Source organism: Oncorhynchus mykiss, chromosome 5, assembly GCF_057628025.1.
Source record: "Oncorhynchus mykiss isolate SJ-2025 chromosome 5, ASM5762802v1, whole genome shotgun sequence".
NCBI classification, from domain to species: domain Eukaryota; kingdom Metazoa; phylum Chordata; class Actinopteri; order Salmoniformes; family Salmonidae; genus Oncorhynchus; species Oncorhynchus mykiss.
The window spans coordinates 97,337,142-97,360,365 of NC_143026.1; the positions used below are offsets into that span (position 1 = coordinate 97,337,142).

A 23,224-nucleotide genomic window follows, 5' to 3' on the forward strand; every position below is an offset into this window, starting at 1 on the left:
GGCCAGGGTACGACGCCGTGTCAGGACAGGCCAGGGTACGACTCCGTGTCATCCTGTTCAGGACAGGCCAGGGTACGACTCCGTGTCATCCTGTTCAGGACAGGCCAGGGTACGACACCGTGTCATCCTGTTCAGGACAGGCCAGGGTACGACTCCGTGTCATCCTGTTCAGGACAGGCCAGGGTACGACGCCCTGTCATCCTGTTCAGGACAGGCCAGGGTACGACACCGTGTCATCCTGTTCAGGACAGGCCAGGGTACGACACCATGTCATCCTGTTCAGGCCAGGGTACGACACCGTGTCATCCTGTTCAGGACAGGCCAGGGTACGACACCGTCATCCTGTTCAGGACAGGCCAGGGTACGACACCGTGTCATCCTGTTCAGGACAGGCCAGGGTACGACGCCGTGTCATCCTGTTCAGGACAGGCCAGGGTACGACGCCGTGTCATCCTGTTCAGGACAGGCCAGGGTACGACACCGCGTCATCCTGTTCAGGACAGCCAAGGGTACGACTCCGAGTCATCCTGTTCAGGACAGGCCAGGGTACGACGCCGTGTCAGGACAGGCCAGGGTACGACGCTGTGTCAGGACAGCCCAGGGTACGACGCCGTGTCATCCTGTTCAGGACAGGCCAGGGTACGACGCCGTGTCAGGACAGGCCAGGGTACGACTCCGTGTCATCCTGTTCAGGACAGGCCAGGGTACGACGCCGTGTCAGGACAGGCCAGGGTACGACTCCGTGTCATCCTGTTCAGGACAGGCCAGGGTACGACGCCGTGTCATCCTGTTCAGGACAGGCCAGGGTACGACGCCGTGTCATCCTGTTCAGGACAGGGTACGACGCCGTGTCATCCTGTTCAGGACAGGCCAGGGTACGACGCCGTGTCATCCTGTTCAGGACAGGCCAGGGTACGACTCCGTGTCATCCTGTTCAGGACAGGCCAGGGTACGACGCCGTGTCATCCTGTTCAGGACAGGCCAGGGTACGACTCCGTGTCATCCTGTTCAGGACAGGCCAGGGTACGACGCCGTGTCATCCTGTTCAGGACAGGCCAGGGTACGACGCCGTGTCATCCTGTTCAGGACAGGCCAGGGTACGACGCCGTGTCATCCTGTTCAGGACAGGGTACGACGCCGTGTCATCCTGTTCAGGACAGGCCAGGGTACGACACCGTGTCATCCTGTAACTGTACATCAAACAAATTGATCATAAACGTTGACACTGTATGACATGAGTTTTATTATATGGAAATGTGACGTGCACATTTGGACGTGTGTTTGGATTGCTTGTATGACATCAAAGCGATATTCATTATAAACATCAATGTCTCATCTTTTCAAAATACGTAGAGTCCTCGTAATTTACAGCAATTCCCTCACTCAAAGTGTGCAAAAGTTGCCCAATTAGCGGGACGGATGGGGGAACTTCTTGTGCTCTAGTTCAGAACAGCTGTCAGTCAAAACCCATACAGCGCTGTGAAGCACAGAGCCTGAGCATGTTACCGTACAGCCACTGCGTACCAATTTCGGTGCTTCTCAGTGTCCAGGTCTGCCGTTATCAACCTGTGTATGGGTATGACTGTAGAGTGTTACTGGTTCTCTGTTTGTCTGTGTACTGGACAACTTGGGGGCGGCAGGGTAGCCTAGTGGTTAGAGCGTTGGACTAGTAACCGGAAGGTTGCAAGTTCAAACCCCCGAGCTGACAAGGTCGTTCTGCCCCTGAACAGGCAGTTAACCCATCCATAGTGCCCACACCTACTAGGAGTAGTACTAGGTCGTCATTGAAAATAAGAATTTGTTCTTAACTGACTTGCCTCGTTAAATAAAGGTAAAATAAAAATAATAAACTTCCCAAACTGCCAGTGATTCCTGACAATTGTTTGCGTTTGTGTCTGTAGGAACATAGCGGAGAAGCCTAAGGAGACGGTGTTCACCCTACAGAAGAGGTATATCCAGTGTTGGAGCCAGGCCTCTACAGAGACGGGTTACGTTAACATCAAGGAGCTGGCTGAGGCCATGTGCTCTTATGACCTGGATAACATGGACCTCTACTGGCTGCAGGCACTCAACGCTGAGCTGGGACACATGGGTAAGGAACACAACGCTGAGCTGGGACACATGGGTAAGGACTCAACGCTGAGCTGGAACACATGGGTAAGGAGTCAATGCTGAGCTGGGACACATGGGTAAGGAACACAACGCTGAGCTGGGACACATGGGTAAGGAACACAACGCTGAGCTGGGACACATGGGTAAGGAACACAACGCTGAGCTGGAACACATGGGTAAGAACTCAACGCTGAGCTGGAACACATGGGTTAGGAACACATTCCTGAGCTAGGACACATGGGTAAGGAACACATTGCTGAGCTAGGACACATGGGTAAGGAACACATTGCTGAGCTAGGACACATGTGTTAGGAACACATTGCTGAGCTAGGACACATGGGTTAGGAACACATTGCTGAGCTAGGACACATGGGTTAGGAACACATTCCTGAGCTAGGACACATGGGTAAGGAACACATTGCTGAGCTAGGACACATGGGTAAGGAACACATTGCTGAGCTAGGACACATGTGTTAGGAACACATTGCTGAGCTAGGACACGTGTGTTAGGAACACATTGCTGAGCTAGGACACGTGTTAGGAACACATTGCTGAGCTAGGACACATGGGTAAGGAACACATTGCTGAGCTAGGACACATGGGTAAGGAACACATTGCTGAGCTAGGACACATGGGTAAGGAACACATTGCTGAGCTAGGACACATGGGTAAGGAACACATTGCTGAGCTAGGACACATGGGTAAGGAACACATTCCTGAGCTAGGACACATGGGTAAGGAACACATTGCTGAGCTAGGACACATGGGTAAGGAACACATTGCTGAGCTAGGACACATGGGTAATGAACACATTGCTGAGCTAGGACACATGGGTAAGGAACACATTGCTGAGCTAGGACACGTGTTAGGAACACATTGCTGAGCTAGGACACGTGTTAGGAACACATTGCTGAGCTAGGACACGTGTTAGGAACACATTGCTGAGCTAGGACACATGGGTAAGGAACACATTGCTGAGCTAGGACACATGGGTAAGGAACACTGCTGAGCTAGGACACATGGGTAAGGAACACAACGCTGAGCTAGGACACATGGGTAAGGAACACATTGCTGAGCTAGGACACATGGGTAAGGAACACATTGCTGAGCTAGGACACGTGGGTAAGGAACACATTGCTGAGCTAGGACACGTGGGTTAGGAACACATTGCTGAGCTAGGACACATGGGTTAGGAACACATTGCTGAGCTAGGACACATGGGTTAGGAACACATTGCTGAGCTAGGACACGTGGGTTAGGAACACATTGCTGAGCTAGGACACATGGGTTAGGAACACATTGCTGAGCTAGGACACATGGGTAAGGAACACATTGCTGAGCTAGGACACATGGGTAAGGAACACATTGCTGAGCTAGGACACATGGGTAAGGAACACATTGCTGAGCAAGGACACATGGGTTAGGAACACATTGCTGAGCTAGGACACATGGGTTAGGAACACATTGCTGAGCTAGGACACATGGGTTAGGAACACATTGCTGAGCTAGGACACGTGGGTTAGGAACACATTGCTGAGCTAGGACACATGGGTTAGGAACACATTGCTGAGCTAGGACACATGGGTAAGGAACACATTGCTGAGCTAGGACACATGGGTAAGGAACACATTGCTGAGCTAGGACACATGGGTAAGGAACACATTGCTGAGCTAGGACACATGGGTAAGGAACACATTGCTGAGCTAGGACACATGGGTAAGGAACACATTGCTGAGCTAGGACACATGGGTAAGGAACACATTGCTGAGCTAGGACACATGGGTAAGGAACACATTGCTGAGCTAGGACACATGGGTAAGGAACACATTGCTGAGCTAGGACACATGGGTTAGGAACACATTGCTGAGCTAGGACACATGGGTAAGGAACACATTGCTGAGCTAGGACACGTGTTAGGAACACATTGCTGAGCTAGGACACGTGGGTTAGGAACACATTGCTGAGCTAGGACACATGGGTAAGGAACACATTGCTGAGCTAGGACACATGGGTAAGGAACACATTGCTGAGCTAGGACACATGGGTAAGGAACACATTGCTGAGCTAGGACACATGGGTAAGGAACACATTGCTGAGCTAGGACACATGGGTAAGGAACACATTGCTGAGCTAGGACACATGGGTAAGGAACACATTGCTGAGCTAGGACACATGGGTAAGGAACACATTGCTGAGCTAGGACACATGGGTAAGGAACACAACGCTGAGCTAGGACACATGGGTAAGGAACACATTGCTGAGCTAGGACACATGGGTAAGGAACACATTGCTGAGCTAGGACACATGGGTTAGGAACACATCCACATACTTGCGTAGGTTCGGTTTTCTCCCAGCAGAACTCTGCTAGGCGACGTGAATGTCTGTGTTTGTATACTCCCTCAAAAGACCTTCACTTGAATAACAAGATAAAATGTTACTGTTTGTCCCTCTTGAGATGCCGTAGCAGCAACACAGACAATATACTACTTCCTCAATAGTCCAAATTAATCTACGATGAATACATCTGTAATGAATTTGGACTTTTCTGCGTAGGAGGTCATATTCATTATATTTTACATTAAAGATTTGGTCAAGTATTTTTCAAGTGAAAACTACTATTTGCTTTTTGAATGACGACAAACAATGAATTCAAGAAAACCCATCCATAGTGCCCACACCTACTAGGAGTAGTACTGTTGACCAATCACAGACAAGGGGCAGGGGGACGGGCTTCACACCTCCGCCTTCCAGGGGACAGGCTTCACACCTCCGCCTTCCAGGGGACGGGCTTCACACCTCGGCCTTCCAGGGGACGGGCTTCACACCTCCGCCTTCCAGGGGACGGGCTTCACACCTCCGCCTTCCAGGGGACGGGCTTCACACCTCCGCCTTCCAGGGGACGGGCTTCACACCTCCGCCTTCCAGGGGACGGGCTTCACACCTCCGCCTTCCAGGGGACGGGCTTCACACCTCCGCCTTCCAGGGGACGGGCTTCACACCTCCGCCTTTCCAGGGGACGGGCTTCACACCTCCGCCTTTCCAGGGGACGGGCTTCACACCTCCGCCTTTCCAGGGGACGGGCTTCACACCTCCGCCTTTCCAGGGGACGGGCTTCACACCTCCGCCTTCCAGGGGACGGGCTTCACACCTCCGCCTTCCAGGGGACAGGCTTCACACCTCCGCCTTCCAGGGGACAGGCTTCACACATGTTATTCTGTCTCTCAGGGGAGGGTCCCGGGGACGAGCCAACTGTTATTCTGTCTCTCACGGGAGGGTCCCGGGGACGAGCCAACTGTTATTCTGTCTCTCACGGGATGGTCCCGGAGACGAGTCAGCTGTTATTGTGTCTCTCACGGGAGGGTCCCGGAGACGAGCCAACTGTTATTGTGTCTCTCAGGGGAGGGTCCTGGAGACAAGCCAGCTGTTATTGTGTCTCTCAGGGGAGGGTCCCGGGGACGAGCCAACTGTTATTGTGTCTCTCAGGGGAGGGTCCCGGGGACGAGCCAACTGTTATTCTGTCTCTATGTCTAACTTTTTGTCTAACTGTTACGTCATTCCCCAGGGGAGGGGCCTGTAGACGAGCTGACAATGGAGCGCACCATGGAGGCGTTGGAGCGTCATTGCCATGACAACATGAACCACGCCATCGACACGGTAGAAGGGCTGGGCATCGAGTACGACGAGGATGTCATCTGTGACGTGTGTCGCTCCCCCGACAGCGAGGAGGGCAACGACATGGTCTTCTGTGACAAATGTAACATCTGTGTTCATCAGGTAGGAACCTGACCACCTGATGACTATAGAAATGTAATACTAATGATAAACTGGGTGGTCCTTGAATGCTGATTGGCTGACAGCCATGGTATATCAGACCGTATACCACAGGTATGACAAAACATTTATTTTTACAGCTCTAATTATGTTGGTAACCAGTTTATAATAGCAATAAGGCACCTTGGAGGTTTGTGGTACATTGCCGTGGTATATTGGGCATATACCACACCTCATTGGGCCTTATTGCTTAAATATACACTGAGCAGTGGAGGCTCCTCAGCAGAGGACGGGGAGGACTATCCTCCTTAGTGATTCATTCAAGTCATTTTTAGATATAACTATACCAAATATATTCATGTCACCACATAATTGATTTAAAACACACTGTTTTGCAATAGTCTACAGTATCTTCCACAGCACTCTGTATGGTAGCACCATGGTGTAGCCGGAGGACAGCTAGCTTCCGTCCTCTGGGTACATTGACTTCAATACAAAACCTAGGAGGCTCATGGTTCTCACCCCCCTCCATAGACTTACACAGTAATTATGACAACTTCCAGAGGAAGTCCTCCAACCTATCAGAGCTCTTGCAGCAGGAACTGACATGTTGTCCACCCAATCAAAGGATCAGAGAATGAATCTAGTACTGAAAGCATAAGCTACAACTAGCTAGCACTGCAGTGCATAAAATGTGGTGAGTAGTTGACTCAAAGAGAGAGGAAGACAATAGTTGAACCGTTTTGAACAAATACATTGCTTCAAAAAGCTTCTGTTTTTACAAATGTATTGCCTCCGGGACCTGCCGGTGTAACTACTAAACTGACTGTACACTGTACTGCATGATTTTAGCGGGTTTTTAACACATTAGTTCTATTAGCTATGTTGACTATGATGTTACTTTAGCAAATATGGTGACAACGATGTAGGCTGTGTGTAGCGGTTATGATAGGAAAGTTTTTGGTAAGGATTTTTCGCCTGGTCACAGACAGCTATTGTGTTGTACATTGAAGTCTACAAGTGAAGGGAAACGGTGAGAGGAGGAGAGCGCGTAGAGGTTGAGAAGGAATACAACGTGGCTGCTATGAAAGTGAACTGTGTTTACGTGTGGCATTGTGTTTTGAGACAAAACTTGGTGGATGGATTATCTTTGCACACATTGTGCAGAAAATGAGAGCGAGAAGCTTTTTGTGCGTATGGAACATCTCCTCGTTTAGTATGGCTGTTGAAGGGGCCATCTGTCTCTCTCTCTCCTGCCCAGGTGTGTTATGGTATAGTGAAGATACCATGTGTAATCCTCTCTCTCTCTCTCCCCCTGCCCAGGCGTGTTATGGTATAGTGAAGGTACCAGATGGTAACTGGCTGTGCAGGACGTGTGTCCTGGGCATAGACCCCCAGTGTCAGCTGTGCCCCATCAAGGGAGGGGCGATGAAGGCTACGAGGGCGGGCACCAAGTGGGCACATGTCAGCTGTGCCCTGTGGATCCCTGAGGTAAAGGATGACTTCCTAATTACAACCAATTGCCTTTATAAACTCCGCAAAACAAGAAACGTCCTCTCACTTTCAACTGCGTTTATTTTCAGAAAACTTAACATGTGTAAATATTTGTATGAACATAACAAGATTAAACAACTGAGACATGAACTGAACAAGTTCCATAGACATGTGACTAACAGAAATGGAATAATGTGTCCCTGAACAAAGGGGAGGTCAAAATCAAAAGTAACAGTCAGTATCTGGTGTGGCCACCAGCTGCATTAAGTACTGCAGTGCATCTCCTCCTCATGGACTGCACCTGATTTGCTAGTTCTTGCTGTGAGATGTTAAAAAAATAAACCTCACTCTTCTACCAAGGCAACTGCAAATACCCGGACATTTCTGGGGGGAATGGCCCTAGCCCTCACCCTCCGATCCAACAGGTCCCAGACGTGCTCAATGGGATTGAGATCTGGGCTCGTCACTGGCCATGGCAGAACACTGACATTCCTGTCTTGCAGGAAATGACACACAGAACGAGCAGTATGGCTGGTGGCATTGTCATGCTGGAGGGTCATGTCAGGATGAGCCTGCAGGAAGGGTACCACATGAGGGAGGAGGATGTCTTCCCTGTAACGCACAGCGTTAAGATTGCCTGCAATGACAACAAGCTCAGTCCGATGATGCTGTAACACACCGCCCCAGACCATGACGGACCCTCCACCTCCAAATCGATCCCACTCCAGAGTACAGGCCTCGGTGTAACGCTCATTCCTTCAACGATAAACACAAATCCGAACATCACCCCTGGTGAGACAACCGCTGCTCGTCAGTGAAGAGCACTTTTTGCCAGTCCTGTCTGGTCCAGCGAAGGTGGGTTTGTGCCCATAGGCAACGTTGTTGCCGGTGATGTCTGGTGAGAACCTGCCTTACAACAGGCCTACAAGCCCTCCAGCCTCTCTCAGCCTATTGCGGAGAGTCTGAGCACTGATGGAGGGATTGTGCGTTCCTGGTGTAACTCGGGCAGTTGTTGCTGTACTGTACCTGTCCCGCTGGTGTGATGTTCGGATGTACCGATCCTGTGCAGGTGTTGTTATATGTGGTCTGCCACTGCGAAGACGATCTGCTGTCCGTCCCGTCTCCCAGTACAATTTGGGAAGGAACAACACCATCTCCCCTCAGCATTCAAGCTGTCCCTGACTGGGACAAATACATTACAAGAGTGATAGGTAGGCTATGTTTACATGTTTAGTCTTTGGGCGCAGCTATAAACCAATTCTCAGTGGTTGAGAATAAGGGGTTTCAGCACCCTGATAAAGTGCTCAAGCCACATTATAAACTTCCCTCTAGCACCCATTTCAGCAAACCGGTGTAGTATCCTCTCTATGTAAACAAGCCAAACCGGTGTGGTATCCTCTCTATATAAACAAGCCAAACCGGTGTAGTATCCTCTCTATATAAACAAGCCAAACCGGTGTAGTATCCTCTCTATATAAACAAGCCAAACCGGTGTAGTATCCTCTCTACAGTGCCTTGCGAAAGTATTCGGCCCCCTTGAACTTTGCGACCTTTTGCCACATTTCAGGCTTCAAACATAAAGATATAAAACTGTTATTTTTTTGTGAAGAATCAACAACAAGTGGGACACAATCATGAAGTGGAACAACATTTATTGGATATTTCAAACTTTTTTAACAAATCAAAAACTGAAAAATTGGGCGTAACCTCACACTCAACGTCAACAAAACAAAGAGGAAGATCGTGAACTTCAGGAGACAGCAGAGGGAGCAGCCCCCTATCCACATCGACGGGACAGCAGTGGAGTAGGTGGAAAGTTCCTCGGCGTACACATCACGAATAAACTGAATTGGTCCAACCACACAGACCGTGTGGTGAAGAAGGCGCAACAGTGCTTCTTCAACCTCAGGAGGCTGAAGAAATTGGCTTGTCACCAAAACACTCACAAACTTTTACAGATGCACAATTGAGGACTTCCTGTCAGGCTGTATCACTGCCTGCCCTACAGGACACCTACAGTCCTACAGGACACCCGTTGTCACAGAAAGGCAAAAAGTTCAAGGACAACCACCCGAGTCACTGACTTTTCCCCCTGCTATCATCCAGAAGGCGAGGTCAGTACAGGTGCATCAAAGCAGGGACCGAGAGACTGAAAAACAGCTTCTATCTCAAGTTCATCAGATTGTTAAATAGCCATCACCAGCCAGCTACACTGGTTACTCAATCAAACCTGCATATTAGTCTCTGCTGCCCCATATACATAGACATGGAATCACTGGCCACTTTAATAATGTTGACATACTGCTTTACTCATTTCATATGTATGTACTGTATTCTAGTTTATTTTAGTCAATCCCACTCCTACTTTGCTCGTCTTAATATTTATATATTTCTTAATTCCGTTATTTTACTTTCAAATGTGTGTATTGTTGTGAATTGTTAGATACTACTGCACTGTTGTAGCTAGAAACACAAGCATTTAGTTAGATACTACTGCACTGTTGTAGCTAGAAACACAAGCATTTAGTTAGATATTACTGCACTGTTGTAGCTAGAAACACAAGCATTTAGTTAGATACTACTGCACTGTTGTAGCTAGAAACACAAGCAATTAGTTAGATATTACTGCACTGTTGGAGCTAGAAACACAAGCATTTAGTTAGATATTACTGCACTGTTGGAGCTAGGAACACAAGCATTTAGTTAGATATTACTGCACTGTTGGAGCTAGAAAAACAAGCATTTAGTAAGATACTACTGCACTGTTGGAGCTAGAAACACAAGCATTTAGTTAGATATTACTGCACTGTTGGAGCTAGGAACACAAGCATTTAGTTAGATACTACTGCACTGTTGGAGCTAGGAACACAAGCATTTAGTTAGATACTACTGCACTGTTGGAGCTAGGAACACAAGCATTTAGTTAGATACTACTGCACTGTTGGAGCTAGAAACACAAGCATTTAGTTAGATATTACTGCACTGTTGGAGCTAGGAACACAAGCATTTAGTAAGATACTACTGCACTGTTGGAGCTAGAAACACAAGCATTTAGTTAGATATTACTGCACTGTTGTAGCTAGAAACACAAGCATTTAGTTAGATACTACTGTATTGTTGGAGCTAGGAACACAAGCATTTAGTTAGATACTACTGCACTGTTGTAGCTAGGAACACAAGCATTTAGTTAGATATTACTGCACTGTTGTAGCTAGAAACACAAGCATTTAGTTAGATATTACTGCACTGTTGGAGCTAGGAACACAATCATTTCGTTAGATATTACTGCACTGTTGGAGCTAGGAACACAAGCATTTAGTAAGATAATACTGCACTGTTGGAGCTAGAAACACAAGCATTTAGTTAGATATTACTGCACTGTTGGAGCTAGGAACACAAGCATTTAGTTAGATACTACTGTACTGTTGGAGCTAGGAACACAAGCATTTAGTTAGATATTACTGCACTGTTGGAGCTAGAAACACAAGCATTTTAGTTAGATATTACTGCACTGTTGGAGCTAGGAACACAAGCATTTCGCTACACCCGCAATAACATCTACTAAATTTGTGTATGTGACCAATAGAATGAGATTTTATTTGAGTGGGGGATGTAATGCGCTACAGATACGCCCCCTTTAAGAGAGTCACAAGTGGGCAGCTGGCACAGGAGGCAGTGTCATGCTGCGTTCGTAACCAAGATGGAAGTGGGAAAATACCACATACGACTGAAAAAATCCGCTAACACCCTCCAACTGGTAATTACTAGTGGGGAAACTGTCATCCTGAGCTCACACCTCTCCCACATGGTGACCTCTGACCTCATCTAAGGAAATGACCTCGATAACAGCATTTTCGGCAGTTGAACACAACAAAAATCAATGAATTAATGTGTTTTTTAACTCTATAATTAGGTTACAATCATGATAGCTGTACTTTTAGTTTATGGTTGACGCAGCTTCAAATCACATGAATGTATCCAACTGGTATTTTCGACAGCTGGCAATTCCCACTATCCACATATACGTACAATACGTACTGAACCGTGGGTTTGGTGGGACGTTTACAATACGTACTGAACCGTGGGTTTGGTGGGACGTTTACAATACGTACTGAACTGGGGGTTTGGTGGGACGTTTACAATACGTACTGAACTGGGGGTTTGGTGGGACGTTTACAATACGTACTGAACTGGGGGTTTGGTGGGACGTTTACAATACGTACTGAACTGGGGGTTTGGTGGGACGTTTACAATACGTACTGAACTGGGGGTTTGGTGGGCCGTTTACAATATGTACTGAACCGTGGGTTTGGTGGGCCGTTTACAATATGTACTGAACCGTGGGTTTGGTGGGACGTTTACAATACGTACTGAACCGTGGGTTTGGTGGGCCGTTTACAATATGTACTGAACCGTGGGTTTGGTGGGCCGTTTACAATACGTACTGAACCGTGGGTTTGGTGGGCCGTTTACAATACGTACTGAACTGGGGGTTTGGTGAACCGTTTACAATACGTACTGAACCGTTTACAATACGTACTGAACCGTGGGTTTTGGTGGGCCGTTTACAATACGTACTGAACCGTGGGTTTGGTGGGCCGTTTACAATACGTACTGAACCGGGGGTTTTGGTGGGCCGTTTACAATACGTACTGAACTGGGGGTTTGGTGAACCGTTTACAATACGTACTGAACCGTTTACAATACGTACTGAACCGTGGGTTTGGTGGGCCGTTTACAATATGTACTGAACCGTGGGTTTGGTGGGCCGTTTACAATACGTACTGAACCGTGGGTTTGGTGGGCCGTTTACAATATGTACTGAACCGTGGGTTTGGTGGGCCGTTTACAATATGTACTGAACCGTGGGTTTGGTGGGCCGTTTACAATATGTACTGAACCGTGGGTTTGGTGGGCCGTTTACAATATGTACTGAACCGTGGGTTTGGTGGGCCGTTTACAATATGTACTGAACCGGGGGTTTGGTGGGCCGTTTACAATACGTACTGAACTGGGGGTTTGGTGAACCGTTTACAATACGTACTGAACCGTGGGTTTGGTGGGCCGTTTACAATACGTACTGAACCGTTTACAATACGTACTGAACCGTGGGTTTGGTGGGCCGTTTACAATACGTACTGAACCGTGGGTTTGGTGGGCCGTTTACAATACGTACTGAACCGTGGGTTTGGTGGGCCGTTTACAATACGTACTGAACCGTTTACAATACGTACTTTATAGAGCACTACTTTTACCCCAAATGAAGGGTCCCTGAGGTTTTGCCAGAGCCCATAGGGTTAGCCCAAATGAAGGGTCCTTGAGGTAAAACCCTAAACCACCAAAATGTACATTGCATTTTACTTCAGCTCCAATAAAACATGAAAACACAAACATTCATGCATTACCACATGGTGAAGAATGGCCAGAACAGTAAATCTGACAGTGTGTTCTTCATGTATCTAGGTGAGCATAGCGTGTTGACAGTGTGTTCTTCATGTCTCTAGGTGAGCATAGCGTGTTGACAGTGTGTTCTTCATGTCTCTAGGTGAGCATAGCGTGTTGACAGTGTGTTCTTCATGTCTCTAGGTGAGCATAGCGTGTTGACAGTGTGTTCTTCATGTCTCTAGGTGAGCATAGCGTGTTGACAGTGTGTTCTTCATGTCTCTAGGTGAGCATAGCGTGTTGAGTGTGTTCTTCATGTCTCTAGGTGAGCATAGCGTGTTGACAGTGTGTTCTTCATGTCTCTAGGTGAGCATAGCGTGTTGACAGTGTGTTCTTCATGTCTCTAGGTGAGCATAGCGTGCTGACAGTGTGTTCCTCATGTCTCTAGGTGAGCATAGCGTGTTGACAGTGTGTTCTTCATGTCTCTAGGTGAGCATAGCGTGTTGACAGTGTGTTCTTCATGTCTCTAGGTGAGCATAGCGTGTTGACAGTGTGTTCTTCATGTCTCTAGGTGAGCATAGCGTGTTGACAGTGTGTTCTTCATGTATCTAGGTGAGCATAGCGTGTTGACAGTGTGTTCTTCATGTCTCTAGGTGAGCATAGCGTGTTGACAGTGTGTTCTTCATGTCTCTAGGTGAGCATAGCGTGTTGACCGTGTGTTCTTCATGTCTCTAGGTGAGCATAGCGTGTTGACAGTGTGTTCTTCATGTATCTAGGTGAGCATAGCGTGTTGACAGTGTGTTCTTCATGTATCTAGGTGAGCATAGCGTGTTGACAGTGTTCTTCATGTATCTAGGTGAGCATAGCGTGTTGACAGTGTGTTCTTCATGTCTCTAGGTGAGCATAGCGTGTTGACAGTGTGTTCCTCATGTCTCTAGGTGAGCATAGCGTGTTGACAGTGTGTTCTTCATGTCTCTAGGTGAGCATAGCGTGTTGACAGTGTGTTCCTCATGTCTCTAGGTGAGCATAGCGTGTTGACAGTGTGTTCTTCATGTCTCTAGGTGAGCATAGCGTGCTGACAGTGTGTTCTTCATGTCTCTAGGTGAGCATAGCGTGTTGACAGTGTGTTCTTCATGTATCTAGGTGAGCATAGCGTGTTGAGTGTGTTCTTCATGTCTCTAGGTGAGCATAGCGTGTTGACCGTGTGTTCTTCATGTCTCTAGGTGAGCATAGCGTGTTGACAGTGTGTTCTTCATGTCTCTAGGTGAGCATAGCGTGTTGACAGTGTGTTCTTCATGTCTCTAGGTGAGCATAGCGTGTTGACAGTGTTCTTCATGTCTCTAGGTGAGCATAGCGTGTTGACAGTGTGTTCTTCATGTCTCTAGGTGAGCATAGCGTGTTGACAGTGTGTTCTTCATGTCTCTAGGTGAGCATAGCGTGTTGACAGTGTGTTCTTCATGTATCTAGGTGAGCATAGCGTGTTGACAGTGTGTTCTTCATGTATCTAGGTGAGCATAGCGTGTTGACAGTGTGTTCTTCATGTCTCTAGGTGAGCATAGCGTGTTGACAGTGTGTTCCTCATGTCTCTAGGTGAGCATAGCGTGTTGACAGTGTGTTCTTCATGTCTCTAGGTGAGCATAGCCTGTTGACAGTGTGTTCCTCATGTCTCTAGGTGAGCATAGCGTGTTGACAGTGTGTTCTTCATGTCTCTAGGTGAGCATAGCGTGCTGACAGTGTGTTCTTCATGTCTCTAGGTGAGCATAGCGTGTTGACAGTGTGTTCTTCATGTCTCTAGGTGAGCATAGCGTGTTGACAGTGTTCTTCATGTCTCTAGGTGAGCATAGCGTGTTGACAGTGTGTTCTTCATGTCTCTAGGTGAGCATAGCGTGTTGACAGTGTGTTCTTCATGTCTCTAGGTGAGCATAGCGTGTTGACAGTGTGTTCTTCATGTATCTAGGTGAGCATAGCGTGTTGACAGTGTGTTCTTCATGTATCTAGGTGAGCATAGCGTGTTGACAGTGTGTTCTTCATGTCTCTAGGTGAGCATAGCGTGTTGACAGTGTGTTCTTCATGTCTCTAGGTGAGCATAGCGTGTTGACAGTGTGTTCTTCATGTCTCTAGGTGAGCATAGCCTGTTGACAGTGTGTTCTTCATGTCTCTAGGTGAGCATAGCGTGTTGACAGTGTGTTCTTCATGTCTCTAGGTGAGCATAGCGTGCTGACAGTGTGTTCCTCATGTCTCTAGGTGAGCATAGCGTGTTGACAGTGTGTTCTTCATGTCTCTAGGTGAGCATAGCGTGTTGACAGTGTGTTCTTCATGTCTCTAGGTGAGCATAGCGTGTTGACAGTGTGTTCTTCATGTCTCTAGGTGAGCATAGCGTGTTGACAGTGTGTTCTTCATGTCTCTAGGTGAGCATAGCGTGTCCAGAGAGGATGGAGCCCATCACCAAAGTGTCTCACATCCCCCCTTCCCGCTGGTCTCTCATCTGCAGCCTCTGTAAACTGAAGACTGGTGCCTGTATACAGGTGAGTAATGCTGTCTACGTGGAGGGTAGGGCCCGCTGTCTACGTGGAGGGTAGGGCCCGCTGTCTACGTGGAGGGTAGGGCCCGCTGTCTACGTGGAGGGTAGGGCCCGCTGTCTACGTGGAGGGTAGGGCCCGCTGTCTACGTGGAGGGTAGGGCCCGCTGTCTACGTGGAGGGTAGGGCCCGCTGTCTACGTGGAGGGTAGGGCCCGCTGTCTACGTGGAGGGTAGGGCCCGCTGTCTACGTGGAGGTAGGGCCCGCTGTCTACGTGGAGGGTAGGGCCCGCTGTCTATGTGGAGGGTAGGACCCGCTGTCTACGTGGAGGGTAGGGCCCGCTGTCTACGTGGAGGGTAGGGCCCGCTGTCTACGTGGAGGGTAGGGCCCGCTGTCTACGTGGAGGGTAGGGCCCGCTGTCTACGTGGAGGGTAGGGCCCGCTGTCTACGTGGAGGGTAGGGCCTGCTGTCTACGTGGAGGGTAGGGCCCGCTGTCTACGTGGAGGGTAGGGCCCGCTGTCTACGTGGAGGGTAGGGCCCGCTGTCTACGTGGAGGGTAGGGCCCGCTGTCTACGTGGAGGGTAGGGCCCGCTGTCTACGTGGAGGGTAGGGCCCGCTGTCTACGTGGAGGGTAGCTAGTAAAATGTTTATTAGTTGTGTATCAGGATCAGTCAATGAACTCTCCTTATCCTCCTCCATCCCCCAGAGTTCAACTCTCCTTATCCTCCTCCATCCCCCAGAGTTCAACTCTCCTTATCCTCCTCCATCCCCCAGAGTTCAACTCTCCTTATCCTCCCCCATCCCCCAGAGTTCAACTCTCCTTATCCTCCTCCATCCCCCAGAGTTCAACTCTCCTTATCCTCCTCCATCCCCCAGAGTTCAACTCTCCTTATCCTCCCCCATCCCCCAGAGTTCAACTCTCCTTATCCTCCCCCATCCCCCAGAGTTCAACTCTCCTTATCCTCCCCCATCCCCCAGAGTTCAACTCTCCTTATCCTCCTCCATCCCCCAGAGTTCAACTCTCCTTATCCTCCCCCATCCCCCAGAGTTCAACTCTCCTTATCCTCCCCCATCCCCCAGAGTTCAACTCTCCTTATCCTCCCCCATCCCCCAGAGTTCAACTCTCCTTATCCTCCCCCATCCCCCAGAGTTCAACTCTCCTTATCCTCCCCCATCCCCCAGAGTTCAACTCTCCTTATCCTCCCCCATCCCCCAGAGTTCAACTCTCCTTATCCTCCCCCATCCCCCAGAGTTCAACTCTCCTTATCCTCCCCCATCCCCCAGAGTTCAACTCTCCTTATCCTCCCCCATCCCCCAGAGTTCAACTCTCCTTATCCTCCCCCATCCCCCAGAGGGCTGAGTGAAGAACTGCACCATCCCGTTCCTTGGAGTTGTAATATGTTTATATTATTCTGATTTAGTTAATGATGTGTATATTCTGTTGTGTTGGGTCTCATCCCTCTCAGTGCTCAGTGAAGAACTGCACCATCCCGTTCCATGTGACGTGTGCCTTCGAGTACAGCCTGGAGATGAAGACTGTCCTGGATGAAGGAGACGAGGTGAAGTTCAGGTCCTACTGCCTGAAGCACAGCAAGCCCAAGAACCAGGCCTCCTCCGACCCAACAGCCCCCGGCCTCAGCCCCTGTCAACCAGCCCACAACAAGCAGCCCAAGGCAGGGGAGCCAGGCTCCGGTCTCAGTCCGGCCCGGCCCAAACCACCCGCAGACCCAGAGAGGGGGGGCCTGAGGGCCCAGAGGTTACTAGAACTAGAGGAGGAGTTTTCTACTCTGATTCACCCTGAGGAGCTGGCCCTGAACCTGGGCCTCCCTCCCAGCCTGCTGGACTTCATCTACCAGTACTGGAAACTGAAGAGGAAGAGCAACTTCAACCGTGCTCTGCTGCCCCCTAGTGAGGAGGAGGGTAACCTGCTGCTGTTGCCTCATGAAGACAGCATCCACACACGGATGAGGATGTTCATGCACCTCAGACAGGACTTAGAGAGGGTTAGTATTACTTATTAGTTGGATATTTAAAACAGATATATTAGAAGACAGCGGCTACACACGGATGAGGATGATCATGCACCTCAGACAGAACTTAGTGTGTGACTGGTTGATTATATTATGTCAGGGCTCGTCAACCCTGTTCCTGGAGAGAAACCCTCCTGTAGGTTTTAACTCAGACCCTGTTCCTGGAGAGAAACACTCCTGTAGGTTTTAACTCCGACCCTGTTAGGGTTGGAGTTAAAACCTACAGGAGGGTCTCTCTCCAGGAACAGGCTTGGTGTTAACCTACAGGAGGGTCTCTCTCCAGGAACAGGCTTGGTGTTAACCTACAGGAGGGTAGCTCTCCAGGAACAGGCTTGGTGTTAACCTACAGGAGGGTAGCTCTCCAGGAACAGGGTTGGAGAGATATAATGTAATGAAGCTCATCCATATTGTTTCTAGGTTAGTTCCAGGTACAGGGTTGGAGAGATATGATGTAATGAAGCTCATCCATATGGTTTCTAGGTTAGCTCCAGGAACACATTTTCTGTGCCAGTTATAGGACCAGTCTATTATATTCTAGTTACTGAGGAACCTTCCAGGTATTTAAATGTCTATCTAGAAATGGGGTGGGCAAACTACGGATCTCCGTTGAATTTCAAAATCCCCAACTGACCCCTGAGCCAAAAAGTTTGCCCACCCCTGATTTAGAACTTCTCTACCGTGTTGGGTCAATGTCTGCTCTCTTGACGGCCGTTTTGTGTCCCCTACAGGTGAGGAACCTGTGTTACATGGTGAGTCGGAGGGAGAAGCTGAAACTGTCTCAGAGCAAGGCCCAGGAGCAGATCTTCAACCTCCACGTCAAACTGCTCAACCAGGAGATCTCCGCTGGTAAGATACTGGTTGTGTGTCCTCTGTCCAGAAGAGGAACAGGTTAACGTTCTATCCTAGGGTGGAGTTGGGACTCATGGTGTTTGTCTCCAGGTTAATGTTCTATCCTAGGGTGGAGTTGGGACTCATGGTGTTTGTCTCTCCAGGTTAATGTTCTATCCTAGGGTGGAGTTGGGACTCATGGTGTTTGTCTCCAGGTTAATGTTCTATCCTAGGGTGGAGTTGGGACTCATGGTGTTTGTCTCCAGGTTAATGTTCTATCCTAGGGTGGAGTTGGGACTCATGGTGTTTGTCTCTTCAGGTTAATGTTCTATCCTAGGGTGGAGTTGGGACTCATGATGTTTGTCTCTCCAGGTTAATGTTCTATCCTAGGGTGGAGTTGGGACTCATGGTGTTTGTCTCTCCAGGTTAATGTTCTATCCTAGGGTGGAGTTGGGACTCATGATGTTTGTCTCTCCAGGTTAATGTTCTATCCTAGGGTGGAGTTGGGACTCATGGTGTTTGTCTCTTCAGGTTAATGTTCTATCCTAGGGTGGAGTTGGGACTCATGGTGTTTGTCTCTTCAGGTTAATGTTCTATCCTAGGGTGGAGTTGGGACTCATGGTGTTTGTCTTTCCAGGTTAATGTTCTATCCTAGGGTGGAGTTGGGACTCATGGTGTTTGTCTCTCCAGGTTAATGTTCTATCCTAGGGTGGAGTTGGGACTCATGGTCTTTTCTCTCCAGGTTAATGTTCTATCCTAGGGTGGAGTTGGGACTCATGGTGTTTGTCTCTCCAGGTTAATGTTCTATCCTAGGGTGGAGTTGGGACTCATGATGTTTGTCTCTCCAGGTTAATGTTCTATCCTAGGGTGGAGTTGGGACTCATGGTGTTTGTCTCTTCAGGTTAATGTTCTATCCTAGGGTGGAGTTGGGACTCATGGTGTTTGTCTCTCCAGGTTAATGTTCTATCCTAGGGTGGAGTTGGGACTCATGGTGTTTGTCTCTCCAGGTTAACGTTCTATCCTAGGGTGGAGTTGGGACTCATGGTGTTTGTCTCTCCAGGTTAATGTTCTATCCTAGGGTGGAGTTGGGACTCATGGTGTTTGTCTCTTCAGGTTAATGTTCTATCCTAGGGTGGAGTTGGGACTCATGGTGTTTGTCTCTCCAGGTTAATGTTCTATCCTAGGGTGGAGTTGGGACTCATGATGTTTGTCTCTCCAGGTTAATGTTCTATCCTAGGGTGGAGTTGGGACTCATGATGTTTGTCTCTCCAGGTTAATGTTCTATCCTAGGGTGGAGTTGGGACTCATGGTGTTTGTCTCTCCAGGTTAATGTTCTATCCTAGGGTGGAGTTGGGACTCATGGTGTTTGTCTCTTCAGGTTAATGTTCTATCCTAGGGTGGAGTTGGGACTCATGGTGTTTGTCTCTCCAGGTTAATGTTCTATCCTAGGGTGGAGTTGGGACTCATGGTGTTTGTCTTTCCAGGTTAATGTTCTATCCTAGGGTGGAGTTGGGACTCATGGTGTTTGTCTCTCCAGGTTAATGTTCTATCCTAGGGTGGAGTTGGGACTCATGGTCTTTTCTCTCCAGGTTAATGTTCTATCCTAGGGTGGAGTTGGGACTCATGGTGTTTGTCTCTCCAGGTTAATGTTCTATCCTAGGGTGGAGTTGGGACTCATGATGTTTGTCTCTCCAGGTTAATGTTCTATCCTAGGGTGGAGTTGGGACTCATGGTGTTTGTCTCTTCAGGTTAATGTTCTATCCTAGGGTGGAGTTGGGACTCATGGTGTTTGTCTCTCCAGGTTAATGTTCTATCCTAGGGTGGAGTTGGGACTCATGGTGTTTCTCTCCAGGTTAACGTTCTATCCTAGGGTGGAGTTGGGACTCATGGTGTTTGTCTCTCCAGGTTAATGTTCTATCCTAGGGTGGAGTTGGGACTCATGGTGTTTGTCTCTTCAGGTTAATGTTCTATCCTAGGGTGGAGTTGGGACTCATGGTGTTTGTCTCTCCAGGTTAATGTTCTATCCTAGGGTGGAGTTGGGACTCATGATGTTTGTCTCTCCAGGTTAATGTTCTATCCTAGGGTGGAGTTGGGACTCATGATGTTTGTCTCTCCAGGTTAATGTTCTATCCTAGGGTGGAGTTGGGACTCATGGTGTTTGTCTCTCCAGGTTAATGTTCTATCCTAGGGTGGAGTTGGGACTCATGGTGTTTGTCTCTTCAGGTTAATGTTCTATCCTAGGGTGGAGTTGGGACTCATGGTGTTTGTCTCTCCAGGTTAATGTTCTATCCTAGGGTGGAGTTGGGACTCATGGTGTTTGTCTCTCCAGGTTAACGTTCTATCCTAGGGTGGAGTTGGGACTCATGGTGTTTGTCTCTCCAGGTTAATGTTCTATCCTAGGGTGGAGTTGGGACTCATGGTGTTTGTCTCTTCAGGTTAATGTTCTATCCTAGGGTGGAGTTGGGACTCATGGTGTTTGTCTCTCCAGGTTAATGTTCTATCCTAGGGTGGAGTTGGGACTCATGATGTTTGTCTCTCCAGGTTAATGTTCTATCCTAGGGTGGAGTTGGGACTCATGATGTTTGTCTCTCCAGGTTAATGTTCTATCCTAGGGTGGAGTTGGGACTCATGGTGTTTGTCTCTCCAGGTTAATGTTCTATCCTAGGGTGGAGTTGGGACTCATGGTGTTTGTCTCTTCAGGTTAATGTTCTATCCTAGGGTGGAGTTGGGACTCATGGTGTTTGTCTCTCCAGGTTAATGTTCTATCCTAGGGTGGAGTTGGGACTAATGGTGTTTGTCTCTCCAGGTTAATGTTCTATCCTAGGGTGGAGTTGGGACTCATGGTGTTTGTCTTTCCAGGTTAATGTTCTATCCTAGGGTGGAGTTGGGACTCATGGTCTTTTCTCTCCAGGTCTGCCGGTGGACAGCATGTTGTTCCGGCCTCCTCCCAGAATCACCCTGAAGCTGAAGATGCCCAAAGTGTCGCTGGGTAATGGGAAGACCGGCTCCAAGTCAGGCAACGGCCCCCTCTGTCCAGATAACAGCGGGAATGTTCACGAACGTAGTGGGGGAGGGAAGGGGCTGGGTAAGGAGGGAGGGGCGCTGGGTAAGGGGGGAGGGGCGCTGGGTAAGGAGGGAGGGGCGCTGGGTAAGGAGGGAGGGGCGCTGGGTAAGGAGGGAGGGGCGCTGGGTAAGGAGGGAGGGGCGCTGGGTAAGGAAGGAGGGGGGCTGGGAAAGGGTAAGGGGGGAGGGTTGGGTAAAGGAGGAGGGAAGCCTCAGCTCCATGGGCGAGGCAGGAGAGAGGAGCGCTCCAATGGCAGTCTACTGTCAACCTCTACCTCAGGTCAGTCATGTAGAGAGAGCAGTACCACCACTGGACCAGCACTGACCAACAGAGGCTCAGCCCTGCCTATCAAATCTACTGGCAAGCCCCTGACTGGCAAAACCTTAACGGGTAAACCCCTGGTGCTCCACGGCCATTCCTCCAATGGAAATGTTAAACTGGACCCAGACCGAGCGGGCCACATCCCCAAATCCAACGGTGTGATGGAGAAGATGGTGGGCGTGACCCAGAAGGACACCGCTTGTCAGACCCCCAGTGAACAGGATGCTGGTGAGGGGTCAGGGGGCAAGGGCAGCCAGTCAGAAAGCTTCAGGAGGTCAACCATGGAGCACTTCAGCCGGTCATTCAAGGAGGCGACGGTCAGTTTGGTGCGGACCACGGAGGACCTGCGGGGGGACAAGGTGTCCCAGGGGGGTAAAGGCTCCAGATCAGTCCAGGACCGGCCCTGGGCCAAACCAGCTCCTGGAGGCCCCCAGGGACTCGGTGGTACCAGATCAGTCCAGGACCGGCCCTGGGCCAAACCAGCTCCTGGAGGCCCCCAAGGAGCCAGTGGTACCAGACCACCACCCTACCAGGAGACGGATGGATACTGCCCTGACCTGGAGCTCAGTGACTCGGAGCCAGAGGCTCAAGGTCAGAGGTGGAGGCAGGGTAGGGGTGACTCGGGGGGCCAGGCAGGAGGAGACTACAGCAGGGGGAACAGCAGAGGGAAGCAGGGCCTGGGGGGGTCCAGTAGAACCTCAGCACAGAGGTGACATCCCTGACCCCTCACCTACTGTAGACACTGGCCCCAGTTCTGTCACCGCTCTGTCATTCCCTCTCTGACCACTGGAGCCCTGACCAGCCATAGAGCAGCAGGGGCCAATCGCAGCCATCTATTGGTAAACTGGGGCATCTATTGGTCACCTGGGACCAGGCCCCCCAACACTGGCTGGAGCATCGAACTATTGGTCAACTGGGACCAGGGCCCCCTACACTGGCTGGAGCATTGAACTATTGGTCAACTGGGACCAGGGCCCCCTACACTGGCTGGGGCATCTATCTATTGGTCAACTGGGACCAGGCCCCCCTACACTGGCTGGAGCATCGATCTAATGGTCAACTGGGACCAGGGCCCCCTACACTGGCTGGGGCATCTATCTATTGGTCAACTGGGACAGGGCCCCCTACACTGGCTGGGGCATCTATCTATTGGTCAACTGGGACCAGGGCCCCCTACACTGGCTGGGGCATCTATGTATTGGTCTGCTGAGACACATACAGACAGGAGCAAAGGACTGATGCATGGCGGGCGTCCTAGCCCAGATCATCACCTCAATGGGACTCCGACGTGTGTCCTCCTGTTACGGATCCTCTATCTCTCTCCATGCTCGCTGTGAGCGGAGCAGTGTTGTACTGTCTTCTGAGATTAAACGACTTGTCTGTTTATTTCTGTCTTCTCTGTTTTGCCTATAAATGTTTTTCTGTATCTGTTAGGGGTTTAACAGTATACATATTCATACGGAACCTTGTTTCGGTCGCACTGTGAGCCTGAAAGAATACAAAAACAAATATAACCACTACCTATAGGCTAAACCTACGCTGTGTTGTCTGCCTCCTAATCAGAGTTAAACAAATATAACCACTACCTACAGGCTAAACCTACGCTGTGTTGTCTGCCTCCTAATCAGAGTTAAACTAATATAACCACTACCTACAGGCTAAACCTACGCTGTGTTGTCTGCCTCCTAATCGGAGTTAAACTAA

At 49.4% G+C, this 23,224-nt stretch overlaps 1 protein-coding gene across 3 annotated transcripts in view; it reads left to right on the top strand.

Annotated features, from left to right (window-relative positions):
* LOC110524918 (jade family PHD finger 3) overlaps positions 1 to 22,906 on the top strand; it is a 45,164-nt gene extending 22,258 nt beyond the window's left edge. For 2 of the 3 annotated variants that reach the window (XM_090236535.1, XM_090236534.1), the window contains 7 exons: positions 1,902 to 2,092; positions 5,675 to 5,886; positions 7,207 to 7,374; positions 15,168 to 15,284; positions 16,744 to 17,280; positions 18,036 to 18,153; positions 21,047 to 22,906. In XM_090236535.1, coding sequence (XP_090092661.1) covers positions 1,902 to 2,092; positions 5,675 to 5,886; positions 7,207 to 7,374; positions 15,168 to 15,284; positions 16,744 to 17,280; positions 18,036 to 18,153; positions 21,047 to 22,233 — 2,530 coding nt within the window. In that variant the 3' untranslated portion in view covers positions 22,234 to 22,906. Of the gene's footprint in view, positions 1 to 1,901; positions 2,256 to 5,674; positions 5,887 to 7,206; positions 7,375 to 15,167; positions 15,285 to 16,743; positions 17,281 to 18,035; positions 18,154 to 21,046 lie in introns of those variants that run through there. The other variant, XM_090236537.1, reaches the window with a different exon arrangement.
* Positions 22,907 to 23,224: the final 318 nt, after the last annotated feature.